The sequence below is a fragment of the Capricornis sumatraensis genome, chromosome 23 (genome assembly GCF_032405125.1).
Source record: "Capricornis sumatraensis isolate serow.1 chromosome 23, serow.2, whole genome shotgun sequence".
In the NCBI taxonomy this organism is placed as follows: Eukaryota; Metazoa; Chordata; class Mammalia; order Artiodactyla; family Bovidae; genus Capricornis; species Capricornis sumatraensis.
This window is the reverse complement of record NC_091091.1, coordinates 39,337,412-39,350,554: the sequence shown is the minus strand read 5'-3', so window position 1 is coordinate 39,350,554 and position 13,143 is coordinate 39,337,412. Positions and strand designations below refer to the sequence as shown.

At 40.1% G+C, this 13,143-nt stretch overlaps 1 protein-coding gene and 2 non-coding genes across 3 annotated transcripts in view; all 3 read left to right on the top strand.

Moving 5' to 3' along the window:
- Positions 1-13,143, top strand: part of EIF3A (eukaryotic translation initiation factor 3 subunit A) — a 32,158-nt gene that overhangs the window by 13,995 nt on the left and 5,020 nt on the right. Inside the window, exons 8-19 of the mRNA XM_068961252.1 lie at positions 670-774; positions 1,364-1,462; positions 2,719-2,835; positions 3,088-3,273; positions 3,871-4,218; positions 4,637-4,741; positions 4,821-4,934; positions 6,261-6,383; positions 6,900-7,053; positions 7,617-7,801; positions 10,743-10,831; positions 11,393-12,108. Of these exons, the coding sequence (XP_068817353.1) occupies positions 670-774; positions 1,364-1,462; positions 2,719-2,835; positions 3,088-3,273; positions 3,871-4,218; positions 4,637-4,741; positions 4,821-4,934; positions 6,261-6,383; positions 6,900-7,053; positions 7,617-7,801; positions 10,743-10,831; positions 11,393-12,108 (2,341 nt within the window). The remainder of the gene's footprint in view (positions 1-669; positions 775-1,363; positions 1,463-2,718; positions 2,836-3,087; positions 3,274-3,870; positions 4,219-4,636; positions 4,742-4,820; positions 4,935-6,260; positions 6,384-6,899; positions 7,054-7,616; positions 7,802-10,742; positions 10,832-11,392; positions 12,109-13,143) is intronic.
- Positions 1,099-1,228, top strand: LOC138070601 (small nucleolar RNA SNORA19). Its single transcript, XR_011144168.1, has one exon. It is a non-coding gene; the product is annotated as a small nucleolar RNA SNORA19 (small nucleolar RNA).
- On the top strand, positions 2,272-2,398 carry LOC138070600 (small nucleolar RNA SNORA19). Its single transcript, XR_011144167.1, has one exon. It is a non-coding gene; the product is annotated as a small nucleolar RNA SNORA19 (small nucleolar RNA).

Here is a 13,143-nt window from a genome sequence, read left to right as displayed (position 1 = left end):
CATACATTTTTAAAGTACATGTCCTAAGTATAATTGTATAAATTCTCAAAAAGATTTTTCCATTCACCACTTTTTCCTGTTTCCTCCAAGAGTAGCCACAGTCCTGATTTATGACACCACAGATTAATTTTGCCCATTTGTATATTTTATATGAAATTTAAATCTCACATAAATATGTGAAATTCTTCTCCTCATTGGTGAGATATATTCATGTATTGAATATAGTTGTTATTTCTTTGACTGTTCCTGTATATTATGTGAATCAGGGCCTGTTTTGTCCTGAGTTCTCTCTTTTTGTTTTGAGTTTGTGGCTTTCCAAGCAGTGTTTTCTCTGATACAGCTATTTGTAAACTGGTATTTACTTTTTATTGATAATAAACTTATTTGTATTGGCTGCATGAATTGTCTTTGTAAATATTTTGATTGTGTTGATGAGTTTTTATTTCCTTTGTAAATTCTTGTGGGGTTTTACTGTAGAGAGTTGCATAATTTGGGGCAAGAGACTCAACATAGTGGTCCTGGATTTCTCTTTGGTAGAGGTGGTTGAGGCTAGATAAATACCAGTCATTTCTCAGATCTCCAGTGTGATATTTTTATTTAATTTATAATCAATTCAGAATCCCAGTTACAACATACCTTCAGTTAATCCTTTTGTTTTGCTCACTGTAGGTCAGATTCAATGTGCTACAATATGTTGTCCCAGAAGTAAAAGACCTTTACAATTGGCTGGAAGTCGAATTTAACCCACTAAAACTCTGTGAGAGAGTCACAAAGGTAAGCTTTGGTTATATTATCATGTAGCCATCCCTGTTACAATTTTATGTTGTATTATTTTCTTTTTTATTGGAATATAATCACTTTGCATTGTGTTCGTTTTTCTGATGTACAGTGAAGTAGATCGGCCATATGCATGCATATGTCTTCCTCTGTCTTGGACTTCCCTTCCACCATGGTCATCGCAGAGCCCCTGCTGAGCTCTGTGTGCTGCGGCTTCCCACTAGCTGTTTTCTGCCCGGCAGTGTGTGCTTGTCAGTCAGAACCTCCCAGTTAGTCCCGTATTTGTTAACAGAGAAGTGTTATCCTATGTGTTCGAATTCGGTGCACATTTCATTGTCTTTTTTCTTTATGTCAAGAGAAAAGATATTTCTGATGTGCTAAATAAACCTTTGGAGGTAAATTAGCAGCATGACTTAATTTAGCCATTGCTGTCAGTCACCTTCATACAAGAGTCAATAGCTTCCTGTTACATTTTGTATTTCTTTGCATAGTGTGGTGATTTTGTCTGTGAAGAAAATGAAAAAGTATCACAAGTGTTTTAGTATTTATTGTAGAGAAAATATAACTCTTTTGATGAATTTTATAGGTTCTCAATTGGGTTAGGGAGCAACCTGAAAAGGAACCAGAGTTACAACAGTATGTTCCACAACTGCAGAACAACACCATACTCCGGCTTCTCCAGCAGGTAAAGATGGAAAAAGATGGATGTTTCATGGAACAGCTGGGAATGTTCCAGTGATTGTTCTGATCACAAAACTAAAAAATTTGGAAATAGCCCAGAAAAAAGCTTCCTCAAATTCTAACCCTCACCAAAATTATTTTATGTGTTTGATTTGAAAAATAGTTATTTTACGTAACTCATAGCTGCTTTTGTCTCTTTTGTCAGCCGTTGTCTTCATACGTTTTTCCTTGTTAGCCATGTACATCTTTCTTATTCCTTTCAATACCTATGTAGTTTTTCATTGTCTCAAAGTACCATGGTTTGTTTATTCAGACTATTGGTGGAAATTTTTTAGTTTTTTTGGCCATAATAAAAAGTTGAAATACTGAACATTTTCTTTACAAGTGTATTTGCATATTTCTGTAACTTTTGTAGCTAAGAAGTAGAGTTAGTCATAGTTTACACATTTAAAACTTTCAACAGATCCTCAGAGATTGAATTCATGGACCCTCCCAGCAGTAGTTAAGAAAGCTTTTTTTCCTGCTAACGCTAGTATTGTCAGTCTGTTAGTTTTTTTGGCAACCCTGTGGTATGTGGGATCTCAGTTTCCCACCCAGGGATGGATCCCTTATCCCTTGGATTGGACGTGTGGATTCTTAACCACTTGACCGCTAGGGAAGTCCCAGTATTGTCAGTCTTTTAACTGTTGCAGTTCAGCTTTGTACTTGAGTTTGAATATTATGGTTTACAGTATGACTTAAACGATCCTGTTGTGTCTTCCATTTGTTTCATTGATGGTGGAGAACGTTTACTATATGTTAACTTCCATGTTTGTGCACATGTCATTGACCTGCTTTCTTTATGTGTGAGCAGTGTTATTTCTTCTGTGCTATACAAATAATTGAAGGTTAATTAGCAGTATAACTAAATAGTAATACTGCCAGTCTCCTTCAGACAGTTTTATTAAATGTTCAGATGAATTAGGTAAGTAGCAGGTCTCTATCTACAAATACGTGACCATTTAGGGGTTTTTTTGGTTTGTTTTTATGGAACTAGGATTTGAAAGGATTATGTGATGGTTTGAAATATGGCGTAATCTTTTCATTAGCCTTGGATTTTAATTCTAGCTCCAGCAGTGAATGTTTACATACTCTGAGCTTCAGTTTCTTTTCTTTGAAAAATAGTCTAACTTTCTAACTTTCTGCTGTTCCATGAGACTCCACGTAACAATTGCTAAATAAATGATAGCTATTATTACTAACCTTGTGTTTCTTATGCAGGTGGCACAAATTTATCAGAGCATTGAGTTTTCTCGTTTGACTTCTCTGGTTCCTTTTGTTGATGCTTTCCAACTGGAACGGGCCATAGTAGATGCAGCTAGGCACTGCGACCTGCAGGTAGGTGCTACCAGGGGACACTGAGGCGGTGGAAGGCCTAAGAGGACTAAAACACACACTCTTTGCTTCTCTGCTTTTGGCACTGCTTTAAAGCTTTAATGAATTGAGACTTCTAGCTTTGATATTTGACATTCTTCAGTTGATTTTTTTCCTTAAATTCAGTTGAAATTTTAATCAAAGTTACTAACTTGTATAAAGACTTTATATTTGCGTGTAGATTTAACTATTGATAATACTCTTCAATTTTCATAGGTTCGTATTGACCACACTTCTCGGACCCTTAGTTTTGGATCTGATTTGAATTACGCTACTCGAGAAGATGCTCCAATTGGTCCTCATCTACAAAGCATGCCTTCAGAACAGATAAGAAATCAGCTGACCGCTATGTCCTCAGTACTTGCGAAAGCACTTGAAGTCATTAAGCCAGCTCATATCCTGGTACGCATCTATGGGAGAAATGGATGACGGAATTATGAGGGGCCCTTTAGGTCTTTCACCAAAAGGTTTGAAATGATGTCTCAGAGAAGGGATTTATTATATATTTCCTCTTAGTTGTGTTTGATACTTTTGATATTTTATTAAATATCTTTGTCAGATAACACAGATCGTTGAGCTGCCTTCTGTGGGTTAGAATAACAGGTTAAGGTGATCATAGGAGTACTGTGATGAGTGATAAACCACAGGTGATGACCCTCCACATAAGGAGTACTGTGATCATGCCTTTGCCTTCTGTTTAAGTTGTTTGTGAACTCTGTATTTTCTCCTTGGCTTGAACACTTTATAGTATGCATGGTTCAGATAAAAATTGGCCTAGCAGATAAAGGTTCTTCAGCTATGTCATTGCTGTTAAAGACTTTGTACAGTTGTAGCATCATAGTGTTTGGTGCTAGAAACCAGTAGTTGAATAATGTCATCTTCTCTTTTCAAGTGCAAGTACATGTTAGGATAATACATTAGGAGTATGTAGCAATATTTTTGGTCTCGGATACTGTGGTATGTCACTTAAAGATATTTTTAATGCATTTGTTCTTGAAGCAAGAGAAAGAAGAACAGCATCAGTTGGCTGTTACCGCATACCTTAAAAATTCACGGAAAGAGCACCAGCGTATCTTGGCTCGCCGTCAGACAATTGAGGAAAGAAAAGAGCGGCTTGAGAGTCTGAATATTCAGCGTGAGAAAGAAGAACTGGAGCAGCGGGAAGCTGAACTCCAGAAAGTGCGGAAGGCTGAGGAAGAGAGGCTGAGACAGGAGGCAAAGGAGAGAGAGAAGGAGCGGATCTTACAGGAACATGAACAAATCAAGAAGAAAACTGTTCGTGAGCGTTTGGAGCAAATCAAGAAGACAGAACTGGGTGCCAAAGCATTCAAAGATATTGACATTGAAGTATGTAGCATATTAATGCATTAAAATTGCAGTTTTATTCAGGTCTCTTAGGAGCACAGTTCTTTACCATTTATTGGTTTACTTTGGGTTTTTGGTTATTTTGCTCAGTTTGATACAGCTATTAATAGTTCATTAGTCTATGAAATAAGCATTTGTTGACTCCACAGTTTTTAGTCACTGTTGAAATGGAGTTTGGATACAGTAGAATACAGGAATAAGAAGTAGATGTTATGATTACGTTGTTTTTCCTCACAAATAAGCCTGTTTTAAAACATTTTTGTTGCCTGAATTTACCCATTGTAAGCATATGCCCTTTTGAAATAAAGTAATTTAGGATCCATTTCTAGGAAGAAGTGGTGCTCCATATTGACTGGTATGCACTTTTATACTCTTATTAACAGAAATGTATACTTTTCAGGACCTTGAAGAATTGGATCCTGATTTCATCATGGCTAAACAGGTTGAACAACTGGAGAAAGAAAAGAAGGAACTTCAGGAACGCCTAAAGAATCAAGAAAAGAAGGTAAATGGAAGAACTGATGAACTTTAACGTGCCAAGTTAAAGCAATTTTTTTAACAACATTTGTTTTCATGATACTCAGATTGACTACTTTGAAAGAGCTAAGCGTTTGGAAGAAATCCCCTTGATAAAGAGTGCTTACGAAGAACAGAGAATTAAAGACATGGATCTGTGGGAACAACAAGAAGAAGAAAGAGTAAGGCTTTAATTTAATTGTAATATTTTTAGACTAAGCAAACTATAATAAAGCCAGTAATGGGAAAAGGGTTTCAAATTGATTTTTGTATTATTTTGCCAGAAATTGTATTTTAATGGCTGTATACAAACAGGTTGGTAGACATTTACAAAATAGAGATTAAATAATGAAACTTGTAAAGTACAAAGAATAGATGAACTTTATTTATTTTTTTTGAAAATTGCTTTATGGAGATATAATTCATGAAATTAAAGTGTGCAATTGATGTTTTTAGTATATGGAATTGAGCAGCAATCTGATTTTAGAACATACCCCAAAGGAAACTCCATATCCATTAGCAGTCACTCCATTTTCTCTGCACTCCTTCAGCAGCCACCTAACTCCTTTCCGTCTCTAGACTTGTCTGTTTGGGTATTTCTTACAGACGGAATCATATAGTCTGTGTGTGTGAGACTAAACAGCGTCTTCAGTAGTTTTATTTATGTGTACTTAACAGTACAAAAGCAACATTCGCAAATGCTTATAGTGGCCAGATTTGTAGTAAAAATGAGTGACCTCATTTTGGTTAAAAAAGAAACCACAGGCAGGAGACAACATATATCTGTGGTGGCTGCCTCCTCTTGGTTTCATTGGATTGTTGTCATTCTGGGCCTAGTGTTAACCATCTTTTCCAGTTTTCTTAGAAGTTGGAATTTGTGTGATAATTCTTTTAACATGAAATTACAGAAAGCTTGAGAGGATTTGCTGCCTTTTTTTAGGTTAATTTATTGAAACAAAATTAAAAATTTTTTTTTCTGCTTGTGCTTCATGGCATTTGGGATTTTAGTTTACTGATCAGGGATCAAACCCATACTCCCTGGAGGGGCCAGAGAAGTCCCTCCAGTTGCTTTTAAAGAAGAAAATACAGTAATAAAGCCATGAAGTATGTGTTGTTTTGTCACACAAATTTTAGTTTTTCCTCCATAAATTTTGTGGTTGTCTTTGTTCAGTCTCTAAGTCCTGTCCAGCTCTTTGTGACCCCGTGAACTGCAGCCCTCCAGGCTTCTCTGTCCTTCATTATCTCCAGGAGTTTGCTCAGACTCAGTGTCCATTGAGGTAGCGGTGCTACGGTACCGTCGGGTTAAAGCTGTTTCTTACGGATGCCCCAGGTCTTTTTTATTCATCTTCTGTTCCTCATTGTCATCCTAGGGAGCTGTTGGTATGGCAGAATGGAGGGGGCAGAGGAGATGCTTATACTTCTTCAAGCATATCTGTCAGAAATTCGGGATAAATTAATCATCAGATAATGAGCACTTTGAAATTTAACTTTGTATCATGTGTTTGCAGATTACTACGATGCAGCTGGAACGGGAAAAGGCTCTAGAACATAAGAACCGGATGTCACGAATGCTTGAAGACAGAGATTTATTTGTAATGCGGCTCAAGGCAGCACGACAGTCTGTTTATGAGGTGAACTTCTTGGTTTCAGGGAAACCTTTATTCATGAGCTTTGCCTTAAGGGTTCTTCAGTGTGGTGGTACATTCTCTGTCTTGAGCTAACATAATCATCGTTCAAATAATATTTTAATAGAGATGTCTTGAAATTATTTCCTGGACTTAAGTAGCCATCACTATAAACTGATTTTTTCTGAAGGTGAAAATAGACTGCATTAAACTTGCTTTTGATATAAATTTTTGTTCTTTGATTCAGAAAGAGAAAAAAACGAGATTGAAAAGTCCTGCTCTTAGACTCTGATTTAATCATTTTATTTATTTTGTATAAATGAATCCACTGTGTATAGATAATACTGTCAATTCAAAGTTTTAACCATTTGCCACTAAAAATCTTGTTATTTGGAATTGATTTTTAGGTTTGTAGGTTGCTTTTTATGGGTCCACCAGACTTAACCATGCTTTTGTAACTTACTGCCATTTTGTAGCCCTTGATAGTTTGATTCCTTTCTTTTGGTGATCATTCAATTCCAGGAAAAACTTAAACAGTTTGAAGAGCGGTTAGCAGAAGAACGGCATAATCGCTTGGAAGAGCGTAAAAGGCAGCGTAAAGAAGAACGAAGGATAACCTACTATAGAGAAAAAGAAGAGGAAGAGCAGAGGAGGGCAGAAGAAAAGATGCTAAAAGGTAACTAGTTGGACTGAGACGGGGGCTATACAGCAAGGCTGATAGATAATAGGTCTCCTCTGTACAACCTTACTTAGGAAACAGGAATGTGGAACCAAGGTGATAAGCTAACTAGTCCTCAGGTTCTGACAACCTGACTTAGTTCTCTGCAGTGTGTTACCTGTGAGGGTGTTAATGTCCTCTGCGAGCCTATTTCAACGATGTTGGTGTTCTTTCACAAACTTTGCCCTTGTATTATCATTGTAGTCTGTATAGTATTAACATTTATTGAGTGAAATGGGCCACGTGAAGTTTCTCAAATGATCCTTTTTGTGGCATCGCAGATGCTCAGGTGTTGGGGTGGGATTCTAATATCTTTCATTGTGTTGAGTGGGATAAGACTTGTTTTCTTGAATATTTTCTGATATTCAAGTTTAGCTGATTGTAAACTATTTTAAACTTTTTTAAAATAATTTTTTTTCTACATTATGCTGCCTCTAATACCAGAAAAGTAGACCTATAGTATAGCACCGATGGAAACCTGTGGGTGGGAGGCACACTTTATAACCTGATGTGTCGTGCAGAGCGAGAAGAGCGAGAGCGGGCTGAGCGCGCGAAGCGTGAGGAGGAGCTACGGGAATACCAGGAGCGGGTCAAGAAGCTAGAAGAAGTTGAAAGGAAAAAACGTCAGAGGGAGTTGGAAATTGAAGAAAGGGAGCGTCGTAGAGAGGAGGAAAGGAGACTTGGTGATGACTCACTTTCTAGAAAGGTAAGTACGGGTGTCAGTGCTACGTGAAAGTGAAATGAGGTTGCTCAGTCGTATCCGACTCTGCGACCCCATGGCTCCTCCGTCCATGGGATTTTCCAGGCAAGAGTGCTGGAGTGGATTGCCATTTCCTTCTCCAGGGGATCTTCCCGACCCAGGAATCCCGGGTTTCCCGCATTGCAGGCAGACGCTTTTACTATCTGAGCCACCAGGGATCAGCCAGGTCTCTGCATATCAGAGCTGTCTGCGTTTGTCAGTGTCTGGGCATGGTGTTTTGAATCACATCATTCAGATTTGATACTGCTTTATCTTTCCAAAGACGGAGGGTTCCTAAGGAGGATGGGGAGGGGATTAGACTTGTCTTAGCAAGCTGGGATTTTATAGGCTTTAGAGTACTTGTCAGGAAGAACTAATCCCATGAAATTAAGTATTTGATGAAAAGTAATACAGTCATATGGAAGAGGAACTGTTTGGTTCCTTGAAAGGAGTTGCTATGATGTAAGGGTCCTCAGAGATGAATTTGTGGGACCAGCCAGTATTCAACATCCCTTGATAGAAATGCAGTCTTAGGCTTATAGCCAAATCTTTTGAACCAGAATTTGCATTTTAACAAGATTACCAGGTGCTTCAAATGCTGGTTTAAGTGTTTATTTTTAATTTCCATTCGTGTCCAAAGTGACCAGTGCTTCTGACTTTATCTTGTATAAAGAGGGTATCTGATACCTTCTCCTGGCAGTAGCTTTGTTACCTCCTTAAACCACATTGTTTCAAACCCATCCCTCCTTTCTGTCCCTGTGCTCTTGCCGTATTTAATTGAGCTGGTTTCTTCTGCCTGTACTACTTACAGGGCTTATCCCTGGTTGTCATCTTTTCCCCTAGCCTCAGACCTTCATCTATACTGTGGCTTGCTTGGTTTTTCATAACGCATACTTGATTGTTACCTCTGCTTTCAGTTTCAGACTTTCCTTTGGGTCGTACTCATTGCTTGGAGCCCAAAATAATTAAACACACCTTAGCAGCTAAGGTGTGTTTAATTATGTTTTATATTTACTGTTATTTCATTAGCTTCATCAGTCGCTGTTTTCTTAGTCACTTCTACTGTAGCTATTCGGAGCTAGTGTTAGCTTTTATTGCGTCTGTGACATCCGCCTGCATGCTCTTTGTTTTTCCTGCAGTGTGTCTGTGCTGCCCTTTAAATGAAATACTGCTGTTTTTTAAGGTTAGTGGTGAGTAGCTGGAGGGTTTATTGCTGGAGGGTTTAGGTCTCTGAACCTTCATCTGTGCTGCACCTGTATCAAATGCTTCCCTTTATTGGAGGGTCTGCTCCTAGTTATGTAGCTTTCAGTTTGTTTTATAATGTATGAATGGATTTTAGTTTTGTTAATTTTGTTGGTAATTATTATGAGTGTTCTTTTCCTATTGGGCGCAGAGGGGGTGTGTGTGGGTGTGTGTGATTTGCTACATCTGTTAATTTAGTTCTGAAGCAGATCCACCCATGGTTATGGATTTCAAAGGTTTTTATCAGTTTTTGCAGTTCTGTGTTCATCCTTTGTTGCTGTTTCTGTTTTGTTAGCTCCCCCTTCCCTTTCAGTTGGAGAGTGTTCAGTTTTCTGTTCACGTTTAACATGGTAGCTAACTGTGGTAACTAACTAGTGCTTATGCCTTTATTCCTGACATTTGTTTTGGCATTTATGCTTTTCTCTGCTCTTCTACCATCCATTCTTTTCAGAGTCTAAACTTACAGTCTGTAGATTTTGAGAACTCTTCCCTTTCTTTAGAACAAACAAAATGTGCAAAACAAAGAAAACAGGCACTGCTGTGCTTAGTCGCATCTGACTCTTAGTGACCCCACAGATTGCAGCCCGCCAGGCCCCTCTGTCCATGGGGATTCCAGGCAAGAATACTAGAGTGGGTTGCCGTGCCCTCCTCCATGCTCCCCCAACCTAGGGGTCGAACCCAGGTCTCCTGAACTGCAGGTGGATTCTTACTGACCGAGCCACCAGAGAAGCCCAAAGATGGAGAGGCTTAAGGCCTGTTTGTCTCTTGTAGTGGCACCTGTGTTGGTCCTGCAGTTGTGTCCAACTCTGCAGCCCCATGGACTATAGAGAGCTGGCCAGGCTCCTCTGTCCATGGAACTCTCCAGGCATGAATACTGGAGTGAGGAGCCATTCCCTTCTCCAGGGGAGATCTTCCCAACCCAGGGGGTCTCCTGAATTGCAGGCAGATTCTTTACCATCTGAGCCACATCTATTTAAAGGCTTTACTTAAATGTATTGCCTCCAATGCATTTAAACAATGTTTTCTATTTAGAATTCACTTATCAGTTTTACAACTGCATTGGCAAGGTGATTTAGTTTAAAATATGTTTACACTGTATCTTTTCCCCTTTGCATGTAAATTTTTTGTTTTGTATATTCTATATTTTGTTTTTGTGTATGCCTCACAAGAGGTTTTGTTTTTCTCTCACAGTTGCATAACAGTTCATTGGTTTAGCCAGTTCAAAATCATCCTCCTTCAGAGGTTGAGAGACCTGTCAGTCCTAGTACTTACTGGGAAGAGGGTTCTTGACGATAGTCTTCATCTTTTTAGTTCAGTAGATATTCTGCTGTGTTCCTAGGAAGCTCTGAGAAAAGAAGTTCTAGTGTTTCACCAAGTCTTTGTTTAGCTGCCTAAGCTTAGGTCTTTGCTGTTCACCCTTTCTGGCATGTGTGCCCCGTCAGTCAGGATTCAGTTTACGTAGAGCATATTGAATTGTCTTAACTCAGGAAGATTTTTTTCTCCTTTTTTCTTCTTCTGGCCTTTCAAAGTCCTATTCTTTATCTCTTTTAATGTTTCAGTTATTTTTTTCTTCTCTCTGTGTTATAGCAACTAGCTCTTTGAGGTTCCGGTTCAATTTCTATCAGGGATGTTGCCAATGTAGTGACTCTCACTTTGCTCATTGCAGGACTCTCGTTGGGGAGAGAGAGATACAGAAGGCACTTGGAGAAAAGGACCTGAAACAGATTCTGAATGGAGAAGAGGCCCTCCAGAGAAGTAAGTAGAATTAAGGAGAAGAGACTAATCATAGGTCCTGTTAGTATCTTACTAGTGTTTTTCTCATTTGGCATATTTTGTGGGGGTGGGGAAAAGGGAGTCATGAAGAATTGTATGCATACCTATTACTGGAATGTTTGTCATGGCTTACTTCAGTGCTGCTGTAATTACATAGAATAGATATCTTGGAAAATACGTGCTTTAGGTTTTTCTTTTATTTTTAATTTCCTAAACTAATGGTATTGAGGTTAGAGTATAGTGAATGGTTTCATAGTATTTTTCTTGTCGTTTTGAAAGCTGGTAGTAATAGATTGAGAAATTGCTAAGGCATTCATCATAAAGTGCAGATACCTTTTAGAGGCAGTTTTCTGCTTACTGGTTTATTTGTTGACGTAAACTTTTGGATTTTGTGTTTTTGTGTTTTTTTTAATTGGAACATACTCTTATAGAACTAAGATTAGTGAATTTACACTTTGGAAGTAAGTAAAATCATTGCCAAAGAGATCATGTACTTTCTTAAGAAAGAATACTCTTAAAGGTGTTTGGCTTGTTACTCTGTAGGGAGTGGAGACGTGGAGAAGGGCGGGACGAAGAGAGGCCTCACAGAAGAGACGACGACCGACCGAGGCGCCTGGGGGATGATGAAGAGAGAGAGTCCTCTCTTAGACCAGATGATGATCGCATTCCCCGACGTGCCATGGATGACGACAGAGGCCCACGACGTGGTCCTGATGAAGATCGGTTCTCTCGCAGGGGGGCGGACGATGACCGGCCTTCTTGGCGTAGTGCAGACGATGACAGGCCTCCCAGACGAATTGGAGATGAAGACAGGGGTAGCTGGCGTCACGCAGATGACGACAGACCACCTAGACGAGGGCTGGACGAGGACAGAGGAAGCTGGCGCATGGCTGATGAGGACAGAGGACCCAGGCGAGGGCTGGACGAGGACCGGGGGCCGCGCCGAGGAGGTGCAGACGATGAGCGTTCGTCCTGGAGGAATGCTGACGACGATCGTCCCAGGCGGGGCATGGATGATGACCGGGGTCCCAGGCGGGGCTTGGATGATGATCGAGGACCTTGGCGGAATACAGACGATGATAGATTTTCCAGGCGCGGTGCAGATGATGACAGATTTTCCAGGCGCGGTGCAGATGATGACAGGGGACCTTGGAGAAACATGGATGACGATCGGATCTCAAGACGGGCTGATGACGATCGGATTCCCAGAAGGGGTGATGATTCACGACCTGGTCCCTGGAGACCATTTGTCAAACCAGGTAAAATTGTGGTATTCAAAAAACCAAATTGGATGCTTTATATGTATTTACAAATGCTACCTGAAATTTTACACCAGCTAATCCCCACTATTCTGTAGAGGGTAGCAGGTTATTTCCAAGAAAAAACACAGGTCTCAAAAGGACAACTTACATTTTGATTGTTAAGTAAGACGTGTTCCTGCTATTTCTGGGCTTTGAGGTTCTTCTTTCTGTGCTTGTCCATAAGTATCAGTGTTTTTCAGGATCCTTCCTGGACTGGACTCTTTGTAGAAGTAATGAAAAATAAACTTATCATTTGTTTGTACTCTTGTCAACCATGGCATTGTGTTCATGAGAGGAGCCCATTTCCTTTCTCTGTCTTGGGCCTGTTCATCCTTTCATGCTTTTGTTTCATTTATTCAGCTATGCTGAGAGAAAGCAACGGCACCCCACTTCAGTACCCTTGGCCTGGAAAATCCCATGGACGGAGGAGCCTGGTAGGCTGCAGTCCATGGGGTCGCTAAGAGTCAGACACGACTGAGTGACTTCACTTTCACGCATTGGAGAAGGAAATGGCAACCCACTCCAGTGTTCTTGCCTGGAGAATCCCAGGGACGGGGGAGCCTGGTGGGCTGCTGTCTCTGGGGTCGCACAGAGTTGGACATGACTGAAGTGACTTAGCAGCAGCAGCTGGGACTAAGTTGCCCAGAGCAGGATCTTAGTGGCATGTGAGTTCTAGTTCCCTGACCAAGGATCGAACCCAGGCCTCCATTGGGAGCGTGGAATTTTTATAGCTGCCGGACTACCAGGGAACTATTCCCCCTTCATAATTTTTATTATTCTCGAGTAATTGTGTACAGGTCTATGCCTTCATTACTGTCTTGCCCAGATGACTTTTACCCATACCTTCAGACCTGTGTTTCCAACTTTTATGTAGCACCTCGTCACTTGACACTTCAGACACAACCTATGAAAACAGAATTCCGCCCTGCCCACCCCCTCCCCCCCCAACCCCGCGGTTGGGGGGGACACATACACACGTTTCTCTTCAAGGGC